Genomic DNA, 16,638 nt, shown 5'->3' with positions numbered 1-16,638 from the left:
TGAAGAGCTAAGTTCAGCTGAAAAGGAGAAATAAAAATCCACTTTCTAAAACTGCTTATTTCTTGTTTTCAAGGACTCATTGTTATTTTCAACAGTTACCAAGTAAGTACTATTTTGCTATTTTTAGTAACTGAAGGTGAACTACATGTCAAAGCACAAAGTAACTGCATTTTGTTTTCCTCTGGAATTTAATAAAGCCTAAATATCATACATCTTTAAAGAGCTCTGGAAATAATGTGTGATAGTGTTAAGACACACAAAATACAAAAAAAAACAACTTATGATAAGTGAGACTATTGAAGGTTGTGTTGGACTAACCAGTGAAGGCAAAATAGTCTCAATTAAATGAATTCTTGTCTGGAATCAACTATTTCTTTGTACAAAGCTAAACAGACTAGAATTCTTTGAAAACATATTGGAAAAACCACTGAAAATTACCATCGTCAAAACTATCATTAAAACCAATGTAAGTGTAATTAATTTACAACAATGTGAATATGCAATATGAGTCTATTCAAACATGCAGATGCATGCAGCTTAAAATAATTTTAATATCCAGTATCACAGAATAAATAGCATATTTTTGCTCTCATAAATCAGCTTCTGTAATTGTTTTGTTTTGTTTTGGAAACAGTTAATGTGAGCTTTGACATATAAAACAAACTATACTCCAGTTTCACTGAAAAATAGAACTACTGCAATAGTTAGATTTACTGCAAATTATTGATTATTAGAAATAGATCATAGCTCAAGAACAATCACACAGTAGTTTTGATCTTTAAATATAAGTTTTTACTTATATTTTTCTAAAATGTCTTATTATGGATTCCTACAGAATTTCACTTGGGATTTTATGCTCATTACAGCAAAATATGGAGTGCTTTGTGAATGCCAGGAGTCTTATTTAAACTGATGTTCCATTGAATAATTAGGCTCCAATACCATGCCACACAAGTTGAAATAAATAGCTGTATAATAAGATAAGTAGAATTTTAGATAAGCAGAGCCACAGCACAATTATCATATCTTATATACAAAACATCTGTAACATTTTATTGTCATTGTTACTGTCATCATTAAGGTACACTCACTTTTTAAGGCCATTCTAAAATGAAAAAGCCTTTAATCAGTGGACATATCCCTTGACTTTAGTGCATCATGACAGAATTTGAATATTGGAATTGAACTTTATTTCCAGAAAAAAAAATGTCAAATGAAGCTCAGAAAATGTATTTTGGTTAATGCTATTCAGAATAAATCTTATCTGTAGATTATAGCAGTGTGACTATATCGCCTTTGAAATGAGTAGACATAATATACATAATTTGAATAACCAAATCTTGAATTTAGGTGAATCAATACGGAAGGTTACTGAAGTATTAAAGCAAAGCTATGTGTTCTTTTCACCTGCTCCAAATGAAAGGAAAAAGTTCTGTAAGTAATCTTAAATATGTTAAGTTTATTAATTATAATGATTTTTTTTTAAAGAAGAACTCCTACCACACAAAAGAAAAGAGGAAATAAAAGATTTTTACATACAGGATAGGGTCTCACTTGCAATGTAGCTTCCTACCATTTTACGCCCATCAACTCTTTGCTTTAGAGAATTTTAATCCTACTTTCTTTCACGGAAAAAAAGGCTAGACCCTGGTTTGTTACAAGTTCTATTCATGCTGTCAAAAGGCATACAAACTAATCACATGGAAAAAACAAGAGGGGCTACCACATTTCAAGACCATTTTTGAGTCTGACAGTCAGAAAGCTTCACCAAGAACTTTCCTCGCTGACAGATGTCACTTAAAATTGGAGAAATACTTTCTAATAAAAATGGTGCCATATGAACAATCTGAATCATGTCCATAGAAGTGAGTTGCCTTGCTCTAATGAGCCCCTATGGATCTCCCTGATGCAGCTGTATTGACATGCTCACTTAAGCTAATACACCTAGACCAAGATGCCTTGGTGCCTTGAGCACTGACAGTCTGGGATACTGACAGTGTATCTTGCTTCAATCTTCAAAGGAGAAGTGATTAGAATGTTATCATTACCATTCGAAACGTGATTTTCCTATTCCCTCCTGGCAGAGGTGACATATCTGTGAGATGTGGCCAGCAGATCGCAGCAGCTAAAGCCACTTCAAAGCTTCCCTTGAAATTTTTTTCGAAATCATTAGAACAATGTGTTCAGATCAACGCAGATAGGACCTGATGTGAAGGTCAGACACATTGCAATAACAATCTATACTAATTAATCTAGCTCTTCAAATAATAAGTATACTTGTTTTGGATAAATTATACTGATTACCTTACATAATATAGAAACAAAATGTAAAGAAATCCTGTATGGTCTGCAACATGGTTCTCAAAAAATTAACAGTTGACAGAAAACACCAATATTTTCCAAACACAGATACCTAACAACAAACACGATACACTCACCTCTTCACGCAATTTTATCAACTGTGAACGCACAGAAAGATGAAAAAGAAAGAAATGGCAGGGATGAAACATCTGTCATACAGTTGGGTATAACATTAACTATGACAATTTATCTGTTTACAATTACATACTTAGTATTAAGAAATCATAGAAGAGCTTCTTTAAAGCCTAAAAAGGCTCACGCAAAGAGAATTTTCAAAATCACATTTTGAAAGAACAAAGATTAGCTCTTTCTTTGTCAACACAGACGGTTACAATCATTTCTCTCTTGTTTAGAATGTGAGAGATATGTTTGTCGCAATCTTCAAAGAAAGAACGAGGGACTTCTTAGTGATGATTTTAAAGAGGCAAAGAGAGTATGGAGTATTATTTCAAGGTTCTGATGCAGATCCCACTGCAATTACCATTTAACAACTGTAATTAAAGACAAATCTTAATAGCTTCAGTGAAACCAAACAGACATATACAATGGGGCTAACTGCGCCAAGTTGTAAAGAGTATGCATTTTAATTATTTGAATTCACAAGGTAAAAAAGTTACTTTCAGAAAAACTTAAGCACAATGCAAAATTACAAAGGTGGAGCGGATAATACAGTTGGTAAGACAGAAAAAGAAAACAGGAAAGAAAAGTATGTTTCGTGAGATATTTTAGCATTCCAAGGTAGTTTATCAAATTATTCACATAACAGAAACAAAACAAACACCACTTGACGGTACGATTGTCAAAATGTCTTGCTGTTTGCAAGACAGTCATATTCTTTCTTAACTCACTACCAGAATGTTCAATGGGCCAGAATCCAAAACTAAGCGGAAGAGACGACCTCGTCTCTGGTCATAACCATAAGTACTACGAAGCATGGCGCAGCTGTTTTACAATAGAACCTAAACAAAATGCGCTTTATCTTGTTTGTGCTGCTTGGCTGATTTTAAAGCTTCTCTATGGATTTGAAGATGGTTTTGCAATGGGCCTCAGGTTTTGTTTTGTACCATGCTGAGGTACATATTAATTCATATTAACAAAAAAAGTATTCAACTAGACAAGACAATGGCATAGTGGAAGCACTAAACAGTCTGAAATTTTACGATTACATTTTGCATTTTCTTCATTATCATCATTAAGAATGTAGTGCTGCCATTTCAGTTATGATAATCACAGGATTTTCAAACAAAGATTTTCAATATGGTATTCGATATGAGTGGTAATCTGTTCTTTGTAACCTGAAAAATCTGGTACGCGCTGGTTTGAACCGGCAGAATCTCTAGTGGCCAGACTGCTGCTGTGACTGAAATCGAAACTGCGCCGCAGTATGTGAAGACCACGTGATGCACGAAACTACAGAATTATGAAAAGCGATAACGCCAATTCCTTCTCTGCCCGCATACAGATAACGAATAAATGCTGAACTCTATTAAATGTCCTTTACACATTATCGCTAGGTGAACACACAATTTTCAGAACTTATAAAGGTTCACCATTCATTTCGTTATAAATCCATGCCATGCAACTAACAGATTTGTTGCTCATAATGATCTGCTCTGCCAAGGCTATATGAGATGATACTGACCTCCTTTAGATCTTCGGGAATTAAATTGACCGGCATCAACCCCTGCGCTAAAACTGCAGTATGGTGTATTTCTTGCACAGTAAGCCCCCATAGCACTATCGCTAGAGCTCACTACTTCACAGATTCCAGCCGTATTACTAGCATTAATAAAAAAATAAACTTATAAGCAAAGTTTAACATCTTGCAGATTTTGTTCTAAGCTGGAAATTTGTTCATGAAATACAAAGTTTGTATCAGATAATATTTAGAAAGTCTACATGTCTTCTCTGTACTGAGATTAAAACTTAAATGGTTTAAAATCAGAGGCTTGTTGTTGCTCAGCTTTACATTAAACAATGTATTTCCACTTGAGTTGCTGTTAATGCTGTTAGTGAGCAGCTTGAGAAGACGTACTATTCGCTGACCTTAATCACCCTCAAGCCACCCACAAGGGTATGCTGATTAGTGGCCCTACCTGGTTCTCAGAGGTATTCCCATCTTCCCCTAGGAGCTCATTTCGAAGATTTACCTCATCACTGTAGGCGATCCGTGACCTTTTCTGGAAACGAAAGGAAAAAGAGCAAAATTTGTGTTAGAAAGTAAGCTTACGAATTATTCTAAGCATAGTCTTTCGAATGGAAAACCTAGAGAAAAATGATCCACTTTAGCAGCTAACCACTTACATGGAAATTGTCTCTACATATAGATATGTTGGAAATTAAAGAAATATACCACTTATCCAGAATTGCGACTTAATTCAAAATGACTTGAAAGAGTAGGTTTCATTCTATTGATTTCACCTCACACAACTTGTTTGTGGAAAGAAAGGGATGACAGCAGGCAGTTAAAAACATTTAGAACTCTTCTGTTTAAAATCAGCTCACGCAGATGACTTATTTTAAGAGAAAGCAAATTTATTCTTGTTACAAGTTATTCAGATTTCCAGTATTTACTTTTCAAAGTGGACTGCTGGTTAAAAGATGATTTTTTTTTTACTAACAAGCAGAGTTAATCAAGCTGTCACTTTTTAAAGAACAAATATAAATATTTGTTCCTAACTTTATGAAACTTTCTTCAGCAAGACAAAGTTCATGCACATAACAAAGTACAGTTAAAAATAGAATTCAGCTGAGTAGACTGAAATTAGATCTTTATAAAAATTTGAAAATAAATTGTTAATTATCTTAATACTAAGCTACTCAGAGTAATAGTAAACAATGCACCTTTTTTGAACAAACAACACAACCCATCCATCAGCTTTTAATTTTTTAACCAAAATAGAAAAATTACCAAAAGGCAATTGCATTAAAGAGAAAAGTATATTGTAGACCAAAAAGATTCCTATTTCAAATGGGTTAATTAATTACAATAATCTCTAACATTTAAATGAAAAAAACTTAAAAATAAAAACTATGTGAAGTTACAAAACATTAAAAAGGTTTACAAAAGACAGCACAAAACATTTTAAGTTGGGAGCACAAGTGAAGCACATTAAAGTGGCTAAATACAAACCTACAATCCAATATGCAAAATTATGTTAACTAGTAATCACTACATTACAATTATCTCCTATTCTTCCTTAAAATTGGATACAATGCAAAAAAAATTGAATACTTAAATCAGCTAACGTAAGTTTTCACTTGAGAATAAACCTAGACTATTCATGATGTTTCTTCACTTTATCAACAGAATTGATGAGGGTATGAAGCATAAACAGGTTAAGAGTGTAAAACAAATTAAAGCACTCCAAGTCAGTATCAAAATTATTACAGATTTCCCAAAGCAAAACCTGAAAAGTGAGAAGTGATTAAAATCTTCCTCATAATTGCATGAAACTGCATGGCCCAAACTTTCTATTGTATAAACTGTTTAGCAAATAGTTTTAAAAATATTAAAAAGTATATACCTTTGCTTAAAAGCAACTATTAATAGCAAAGTATATTTTAATACATGCCTTAATGTTATGTGAAAAGAATAGAAAAGGAAGTGTTGAGTGCAATTAGAATCAAAAGGGCAGCAGCAGCTTGTGATGAGAGTTGAGGCCTGGCAGGGGAGAGCTTTTCAAGAGACATCATCTGAACCATTTGAAACAGAGCTTCAGTTTTTTTCTCCTCTAACTCAGCAGCATTTTTCTCCCCCATTTCCAATACTTCCTTTGCAACCATATTTAATCTTCACGCATATAGTTAAAGGTGTTTTAGAAAAAGGGACAGAGATTATATGGCAGCTATATATGGAGATGATGTAGCCCAGAGATTGTAGTGCCAATCTCGCCAAATGGGCACTCGTGAGATTAAATGAAAAACAAGACTGATACCTATCACTACTAAATTAGTTATTATGTTATTACTTGGACTCTGCTCATTTAATATATAATATTATTAACTGTATGAAAACAGATGGGAAAAAAGCAGTTGATCAAAATGTTGAAAATATTGAGGCTAACATCAACGACCATAATAATTTCAGCTATTTGCAATCAATAGCAGAAGTTGCAAACCTGAGTAGATGCAGAAATTTAGGATGGAACAATAAATCTTGTTAATAACACCCACATCCCACAAATGAATTTTAAAAAATTGAAATTTGTAAAGATAATTTAGATTTTAAAAAAGCTCACATTGTGAACTACAACAAAATGTTGTGCAATCAAGATTTATAGAATGACGGCATGAATTAATAATTCACTAAACTCTAGAAATGTTAACAATATTATACCAAAATTAAGTAACATAATAGAAACCATCTTCCCCATCATAGCTGTCAGCATTAGCTCAGTGACAGCATTTTTGCCTCTGATTCAGAAGGTTGTGGGTTCAAACTTCACTCCTGAGATTTGAGCACATTAACTGCAATTTTGTGGAAATCTTTGGATGAACCATTAAACTAAGGCATCACCTAGACTTTCATTTGGATATGAAAGATTGCATGAACAGCATTTATCCTTCCATTAAACTAATCTTGCTAAAATAGATTATCTGGTTAATTATCGTTTGTGAGACCTTGCCATATTTCCTTGCGTTATAATATTGTAAATTCCTTATATGATCACCTCAAGATGTATTATTTACTTAAGAGTTTTAGTAAGTCCTGAGACAGTGAAAAGTTGTATAAAGACAAGTTCTTCCCTGATATTTCCTTTATCAAGTGCTTTGAGTGAGTTCACCAGATTCTCCTTCATCTTAGAGAAGAAATATTTGTTAAACATTTGTCAAAAAAATTATGCCCCCAAAATAAACTGTAGATTATGAAAGGAATAACACGTGCCAGGTTAGATATATCTATGATAATGACGTTTCTCACCATGAACTATAAAATTCTTAAAAAGGAATCATCCATTTAACACAAATGCTTCACAACTCTACTACTTTTAATCCTTTTCACACTCAACAAGTTTCTTTCCTCTTCTGATGGCACCAAAACATCTTGAGGCACAGTCTTTTCTGTACTAATTCACAACTCTACTCATTCCAAATTGTCAGTTTTCCAGTCTAAGACTATAAGGAAGGTATTCAGCTGTGGATTACACAGAGAAGGATCCTAACTATACCTTCCATTGACAATAACATGCACACTTTTCAAGTAAAAATCACTGGATTGTTGTTGGATGCACAAATCTGGCTGGGACTTCTTCACGGTCTAAGGACACTGAATTCTAATTATGATTGCCACAGCTTTTTTCTGCTAAATCAGCAGAAGGTAGTGATCAAACCCAAGGCATCTTGGTTTCAAGCTCAGTAAAACTCCAAATTAGGATTTTTAAACATACAAGTTGCTCACTTCTTCACTCCAAATTAATTTTAGATATATTTAGTTAAACAAAAACTATAATTGATACACAGATTTATTACAATTCCTGCTACATTTTGAAACATAACTGTAGCAGGTTACATGATCCAAGAAGTCCAAATCAACAAGCAACATTCCAAAGCACTACATTAACCAAATGAGGCAACAATACTTTTGTACAGCATCAACTTCCTACTCATTTAGTTGGTTCTGAAGAAGAGTCCCATTGGTCTTGAAACTTTAACTCTCTTTCACGCCTCCCGAGATTGTCAAGTACTTGATTTACTGTGCCAGATATTTTCCTGGACGCAGGAAAAACCTTTGATGCCATTTACCCCCAAAATTGTCAAGACATCGAGTGAGTGGGTACAAACAACATACCAACTCTTTAGCACCTTCAACAAACTGCTTCTTCATTAATTGCCACTTGAACTGGATAAGAAGCAAAGAGGGATCCTCTTTTCATGTCTTTTTATTTTCACCTTGAGACAGTCAAACTTTGACATGCTGATCAAAGGGATTAGAGGTCAGCAGGACAGAACATAGTCACTTTTTTTCGTGTAGAATTCAGAGGCTGAGCTCAAAATAATTAGAAATTATTTAGCAATTTTCAAACGTTGCCAAATTAATTGTGCAAAACCCTAATATTTAAAGCTGTTGAAATAGTTAATATAAGAAGGTAGCTTTCATAGTGAAATAACTGCAACTTCAAACCAACATATATCCAGAAGACATTATTCAAAAATAAAGCATAAATAATGCCATAAAACCATTAGATAAAGGAGCAAAATTAGATTATTCATCCCAATAAGTCTACTGTACGATTTAATCATAGCAGATATGTTTCTCAACCTCATTCTCTTGCCTTCTTCCCATAATCACTGATCCCTTTACTAACCAAGAACTTACCTCTGAAGACACTCAATTACTTGACCTCCATAGCCTTCTGTGGCATTGAGTTCCAAGCATTCACCACCCTCTTGCTGAAGAAATTCTCCTCATCTCAGTTTTCAACGGTCAGCCCTTCACTTTGAGGCTGTGCCTTGGATCCTAGTCTCTTTTGCTAGTAGAAACATCTTCTCCACATTGATTTTATCCAGGCCTCTCAGTATTCTGTAAGTTTCAATGTGATCCTCTTCATCTTTTTTAACTCCGTTAACTACAGACGCAGAATCCTCAATTACATATGTGGCAAACCTTCATTCCCAGGATCATTCTTGTGAACGTGTAGACAATTGACTGCATTTGTATAAATGTATAAAAGCGCAACCAACTAGTTTTATTATCTCCCGCATATATGCCTTGTAAATGTAAGGTAATCATTTATACAGGATGGGAAGAATTTCAAAGTCAGGTTACATAACATGATATCTAAAATGCTTCAGTTTAGAAAATGATTAGCATATGATTTACCTAGGGTAAGGGGATGAGATAGCTATGTATGAAACATTTTCTGCACAAGCCAAGAGTTCATGGTATATAAAAACAGAGTGCTGGAGGATCTTAGCAGGTCTGGCATCTGTGGACAGTCAAACAGAGCTTGTGCTTCAAGTCCAGTCTGATTCTTTTTCACTCCAGAACTCTTTATTTCAGATTTCCAGCATCTGGAATATTTTGCTTTTATAAGAGTTATAGCAATGAGTGATATATTAGTATGGATAGCGAATGAGCTAACAGGAAAACAGACTTGGGATAAATAGGTCATTTTCAGGATGGCAATCTATAATAAGTGGAATGCCAAAGGGATCAATGGTAGGGCTTCAACTATTCAACTTTACTGTAGCCAAATTTGCTGATGATTTGAAGTTAGGTTAGAAAGCAAATTGTGACAAGGACTAACATGAGGGGTCATAGTTTTAAGCTGGTGGGAGGAAAGTATAGAGGCGATGTCAGAGGCGGGTTTTTTACACAGAGTTGAGAGAGCATGGAATGCATTGCCAGCAGCAGTTGTGGAGGAAGGGTCATTGGGGACATTTAAGAGACTCCTGGACATGCATATGGTCACAGAAATTTGAGGGTGCATACATGAGGATCAGTGGTCGGCACAACATCGTGGGCTGAAGGGCCTGTTCTGTGCTCTACTGTTCTATGTTCTATGACATCAGAAAGTAATGTTGGGCTTTATTGCAAGGAGGAATGAGTTTAAAAGTAAGGAAAGCTTTGCTACAACTGTACAGAGTCTGGTGAAGCTATATCTAGAGTACTACATATAGCTTTGGTCACCTTGTTTAAGGATGGACAAACTTCGAGTCATAGAGATGTATAGCATGGAAATAGACCCTTCAGTCCAACTTGGCCATGCCGGCCAGATATCTCAACCTAATCTAGTCCCACCTGTCAGCACCTGGTCCAAACCCTCAAAACCCTTCCTATTCATATACCCATCCAGATGCCTTTTAAATGTTGCAATTGTACCAGCCTCCACCACATCCTCTGGCAGCTCATTCCATACATGTGCCGCTGTCTGCGTGAAAAAGTTGCCCCTTAGGTCTCTTTTATATCTTTCCTCTCTCACCCTAAACCTTCTGGGATTCTGGGTAATCCAAGATGGAACATGGGAAAAATTTCTGCTCCTTTTTTTTTTGAGGTATTTTAAGTGTTAAGAGGTGATTTCCTCTAATTCCAGGAGCAGCAATTACTGTTTTATATACTGTTGCATTGCTTTGGAACTTCGGAGAAAAAAAAACTCGATTAGAAGCTATTTAGAGGAGGTTCACTCTGGGATGAGTGGCTTGACTTATGAGAAAAGATCGAGCAGGTTGGGCCTATAATTATCAGTGTTTAGAAGAATGAGAGGTAATCCTAATGGAACATAGGAGTTTCTGAAGGAGCTTGACAGGGCAAATGCTGAGAAGAAGAAAAAAAAGATGTTTCACTCTATAAGAAAAGCTAGAACAATGGGGGTCAGTTTGAAAAGGGGCCTCCCTTCTAAGATGGAGATGAGGAATGTCTTCTCTGAGGATAGTTTATATTTGGATTTCTTTTCCCCAGAAAATAGGGGAAAGGAGTCATTTAATATATTCAAGATTTAATTAGAAAATCGTTTGATTGATGAGAGTCAAAGGTTACAGGGAGGCTGGCAGACAAGTGGAGTTAAAGCCATAATCAAATCAGCCATGATCATTAGTAATTGGTGGACAGGTGCAAGGAACTAAACAACCCATTCCTGCATCAATTTCAGAAAAGAACAGTGAGACTTGAGCCTTTATATAAAAAGTGATAGGTGAACTTTTTTCCTGGCGATTCCATATATTCTTCTAATATTCCCAGTGTTCACAAACTTCAGTCACCTGACAGTGAAACAGATAAATAATTCTGCTTTGATCATCTTCATTTATTTTAGTGGGGCATTGAAAATTGCCTCTCTCAATTAATAAGTAGATAAAACTCATGTGTTTCACGAGGTTAAACATCAGTTATCACCCCTAATCTTTACTGACTCCATCCTTACGCTTCATCCATAATATGTTTTGTTCCACAATTTCATCTCAAATATAACTTCAATATCTTTTCCTAAAGCTTTCTCCAAGAATCCATTCCTTACTTAACATCAAACAATTCCCATTTCATCAACAAAAAAGTACCATTGTGTTTCTGTAAATGCAAAGTAATAAATAACGGGTTCTTCCTCCTCTCCACATCCCATGCTATTGAAATGGAGACTGTTTCCTGACTAATTGATTTTTCCTACGAACTTCAAACCTATTAAATCTTTATTACCTCTCATGGAAACCTCAGTTTTTTTTAAACCTAGGCTCACCACTGCCAGTTTATCATTTCATTGCTTCTTAATCTTGTCAGCCTTTCTACTTCATGTCTGTTTCTCAACATAAAAATAGTAAGCATAGATCTTGAATGTAAAGCAGAAAACATCTGAACTAGACAGGAAAATAAGTCTTATCAAAATGAAATAAGTAGCCTTCACACCTTGCCATTTTTGTTTCTCCCCAAATAAATACTCAAGCATCGAGATGGGATACTAATAAGGCGGCAGAAGAACAGGTGTAGGATCTGGTTTGGGGGATAAGGCTTGGCGTACATTGAAAGGAATAACTTCTACCGATTCTTATCCATATTGAAGCTACAGTTGGGAGTAACACCAGATCATTGGATTTGAGTTGCAGACTCCAAAAAACGGAGTCCAGAAGTATGCAATTTACTTTGAACTCAAAAATCAACATGACCAACCAATCAAAAACATATAAAAAAAACTAGTAAAATAATATGGCATGTGTTAGCATACTTGATGGATTGAATACAAGATTCGATAGTGACCAAGGCCTTAACTTGTGACTTTGCCTAACTGAAATATAGAAATAGAAGTCCCAAAGCCAGAAATGTGCTGGGTTGTTCAAATAATATCACTAAAATAAAATTAATGAAAGTTGACTTTATCCACACTAATCAATTTTTTAAATGTTTTCAATTTCCATCCACCCATTCTCTCTTTTTTAAGGTATTTCCAATAAGGCATGAAAATAATAATTTTGATGATGTTTAACAGCTGTCATTGCTACAAAGCTAAAAGGCTGTATTTTAAACAATGCAATTTAGTGAAGTTGTCAACAGAGTTTGTTGTATACATTGAAGAATTGTGGAAAATAGCTGAATCCAACACAGACTGTTTGTAATTCATTTCAACATCTTCAAATTTCAATAAAGTTGTATTCCATTTCCAAAATAATTTGCAGAACAATAAGCATAACGAAATGCAAAGTTGTAGTGAATCCCTAACTGACAGCTTGTATTGTTTCAAATTATCTTTTGTGATATGAATGATGGAGTAGTTTCCAAACCATCTAAGGAATCAGCAGACACAGTAATTTTGACTCCAAGCAGCAACACAGCAGCCCATTGACAGAGAGATAGTGACTTTAACTCTCAATGATTTTTATAAAATTAAACGTGATAAAACAGTTATTACAATAGTGCTACAGCATGTTATATCATTCAAACAAAACAAAAATGTCCATATCTAGTATAAAATGCCCACTGGGCTGAAATATATGATTTGTCATCAGAATCTCAGTACAGAACTTGAAATGGGCCAAATAAAGTTAGTCTGCAGTATTATGAGTAACTAAAACCTTTTGAACGATAGCCATATCACAATCAATTATTCAATTAGATCACAATTGGCAGCTTAAACACTCCACTGTATGCTTAAGTATCAAACTGGGTTTACTTCTGGCTTCCCCAGCCCCCTATCTACTTTATTTTAAAACCAAAATATTTATAAAGAAAGGACAATGCCAAATTAGGCAGTGTTCTATGATTTTGGTCTACTGATGAAACAGATCACTAGATGAGTAAAGATATCAATAAAATATTATTCCCCTCTCCCATATACACACATACATCATGGCAAGTATTCAACTGGCAGAGCAAGTAATGTCATAGGTTCACTACAGTGTAGCTTCAAGATTCATAACACCTTTTATTAATAGTTTATGAGTTCTATACTTAGAGTAGTCAGTCAAACCAAGTGTTCCACTGTTCTATGCCTTAGCTGTCAGTTGTTATTATCTACCAATATGGCAATAATGTGGATAGCACATGTTCTTCACTCAATAGAAAATCCCAAAGAAGTGAAAAGTATGACAATTAAAGTCCAGCCCTCAAGGAAGTCCTGTCCTACTGCATGTTAAATTAACGCAAAATGCAAGGCTAGACAAAAAGAGCTGTAACTTGGTGTTAAAATGAAAAAAACGATCATAATGCAGCACATGCACAAATAAAATATAGTGGATTAATTCACTCTAGGATGGTATAATTAAGTAACAGTGATGAAAAAAATGAAAACCGATTTGCTTAAAAAATTTAAATGTCACATGTTAGGAAGAGCCACGGATTCTAATAAATGCATGAATAAATAGACAATGACCTGATAAGTTAAAACAAAAATCAATCCCGAAAAAAATAATCCTGTGGCAAATTAAGAATTAGCAATTCTTCTGTGACTAGAATTTTTAACTGGTTAGCCATTAGGACCACTGCCCAGTCATTTTCTTTTCACTGGCTTGCAACAGATCTAGATTATCAAACAATAACTTTATTTATACAATACCTTTAATGAAACGAAATGTCCCATGGCACTTCGTAGAAGCACTACAAATAAATTAAAATCCCACAAGTCAATATTTAGCAGGTGGCCAAAAGTTTCATTAAAAAGGTATATCTAAGGACTGTCAGAGGCAGACAAAGTTTTAGAGCTTGGGGGCTTAGCAGCAAATAAGCACAGCCATCAGTGGTACAGCAATAAAGCAGCAATGATTAAATATCTACATCAGATTCTTACTTCACTACATGCAACCAAATGAGGGAAAAAGATTGATAAAGCTAATAGTGGTGATTTTGACTGTTTAACTTTTTATTGGTATCCAAAACAAATTTGCAGTAATGAAAACTACAACAAAATGGCTGGAGATGTTCTCAATGTTAAGCATAAAATTGCACAAAAACTAATCAGACTCAATGACAAAGTATCTTTTTACTGTCAATTACCACTTTCCTGTAAGTTACCACCAAGAATCACTTATTACTATCACTGTTAAGGCAACAAGAATGTGGAATAAGAACGTTTGTATATAGATGACACATTACTATGTGGGACCATATAACAAAATCAAATAGTGATACAGCACTCAGAACTGATGAATTTGTGCAGTTCAGAAAGCCAGTGTAGTAAGTGCCAAATAAAGGAATGTAACATTATTGTAATTTCAAAATTACATGGCAAATAAATGTATTAATACATTTCTTCTAGCTGCTGCCACACCTGAATATTTATATTCTGTATTTCAGAGAAGCATTTTAAATAGTGTATTTTCTCATCTCAAAAATGAATTTCTCTAATTAAGTAAAATATCTATATCATATTCAAATACCTTCATAGAACATATAAACCAGTAAAAACTTTTTGAAAATATTACCTGCACAGATTTAATGTGAGAATGTCACCATTTACCTCTATTGATCATCTGTAGTACTGCCAGGTAGCACTTTGTTGATTATGTAGCAATTGAGTATTAAATTGTGTTCAATTGGTGGGTGAAAGTGAATACTGCAGATGCTGGAGATTAGTGTCAAGTGTGGGAGATGCTGGAAAAGCAGAGCAAGTCAGGCAGCATCCGAGGAGCAGGAAAATCAACATTTCGGGCAAAAGCCCTTCATCAGGAATGAGGCTGGGAGCCTTGGGGTGGAGACCTAAATGGGAGGGTGGGTGCCCCATAGGCTCCCAGTCTCATTCCTGATGAATGGCCTTTGCCCGAAACGTCGACTTTCCTGCTCCTTGGATGCTGCCTGACCTGCTGTGCTATTCCAGCACTACACTCTTGACTTCAAGTGGTGCGTGTTAACCAGGGAATCACTTATGTGCTTATATATAGCAGGCTAAAAGTAGGAGTGTTGAGTAAGGAGGTGTGTGTTTGTGATCTGTATCGCTGTAAATAAACGTTCAGAGTATGTAAGGATTAGATTTTAGATTGATCCTACATTGCTGCACTTCCTAGAATAGAACATTTTAATGGGAATTATAATGTTCAATGACAAAAATAACCTGATATTACTTATCATGTCTCTAAGTGGCTAACAGAATTACAATATTAATTTGATCACTGACCTGTAATGATTGCCTGCTGTAAAAACATTTGCCCTCAATTATTAATATTTTCTTCAACAATGTCTTATTTTTAGGCATTAGAAATTTTAAATGGCAAAATAAAGTTGTTAATAACTTCACAAAGTACCATATAGACTTGTGTAAAAGTTCAATTTATAGTGTCGACTATTACATTAGCTTTGAGGAGCTGAAATTCATGCTCCAGTTCGAAATACCATATTATTAGCAGAAGTCAATTTGATCGTTCAACTAACCCCACGTAAAGAAGAAAAACACAATGAATTACAGTAAAGGTTACTGGATTAAAGCAAGAGAAACAAGAATGAATTACTGTTAGTAAGCTTTATTTATACTGAAATCCTGCAAAATCACACTGTCCAACATTGCCATTATACCAGACCATGACACACTTAAAATGAAAATTTAGTAAATTCTGAATGTATAAGCGTCTTGAACTTTCCTGCCAAATTCTTCCAGTTCCTCCCATTTACTCTCATAAGTAATGAACCTCAGCAATATTAACAAATCTGTCAAATAATTAAAGATATATGTAGCTAATATTTCTTTTATTTAGATATAATGGCACAATTAAAATGATTAACTTTTTAACGGTACTAATTTTTGGATGTATTGTGAACAAAGTGAGATAAGTTTTGATAGACTTAGTACTGGTCGGAATAATTGAATGAATGAATCAAAAGATGCTATAGTAAACGAAGTGGACTAAGTTGAGTTATGAATGAATGAATGAATGAATAGAGACACAATATAGTAAACAAACAGCGATGAGTAGAGTTACTGGTGAGAATGATTGAATGCAATTTCATTTAAGTGGGTTAATGGGAATATGCAGTTTCCTCTGTAAAAGATTTATAATGCGATATAGTAGGATCGACTTTTATATAAGATATATGAAAAATACAAGATTTTTTGACCAAAAATAAAGGGTCGAATTTTACATGAGATCAACTTTTACACAAGTGCACATGGTAATGAAATTTAATCACTGAAACAGTTTTTATGCCCTTATTGGAGTTCTAGTTGACTTCAAGACTTCAATTTCTCCATTAAACCTAATAGTTTTGTCAGGATTGGAACTCAGGTAGTTGAATTGGAATTGTAGTGTGTATGCATGCAGTGTATCCAATTTTCTAAAATGCAGTGAACCAGCCTGACAGTCAAACTGATAATGAAGAGTGAAGAAAAGCATGCCAGGGCAAAACCAAATCCATCTAAAATCACATTA

At 34.6% G+C, this 16,638-nt stretch overlaps 1 protein-coding gene across 2 annotated transcripts in view; it reads right to left on the bottom strand.

Annotated features, from left to right (window-relative positions):
• The window catches only part of vti1a (vesicle transport through interaction with t-SNAREs 1A), a 353,121-nt gene that overhangs the window by 250,180 nt on the left and 86,303 nt on the right, over nt 1-16,638 (bottom strand). For both annotated transcript variants that reach the window (XM_060842086.1, XM_060842087.1), the window contains exon 5: nt 4,458-4,541. In XM_060842086.1, coding sequence (XP_060698069.1) covers nt 4,458-4,541 — 84 coding nt within the window. The remainder of the gene's footprint in view (nt 1-4,457; nt 4,542-16,638) is intronic.

This window comes from Hemiscyllium ocellatum, chromosome 22 (genome assembly GCF_020745735.1).
Source record: "Hemiscyllium ocellatum isolate sHemOce1 chromosome 22, sHemOce1.pat.X.cur, whole genome shotgun sequence".
Classification (NCBI taxonomy): domain Eukaryota; kingdom Metazoa; phylum Chordata; class Chondrichthyes; order Orectolobiformes; family Hemiscylliidae; genus Hemiscyllium; species Hemiscyllium ocellatum.
Note: the sequence above shows the minus strand (reverse complement) of the source record. Positions and strands in the feature narration are given on the sequence as shown.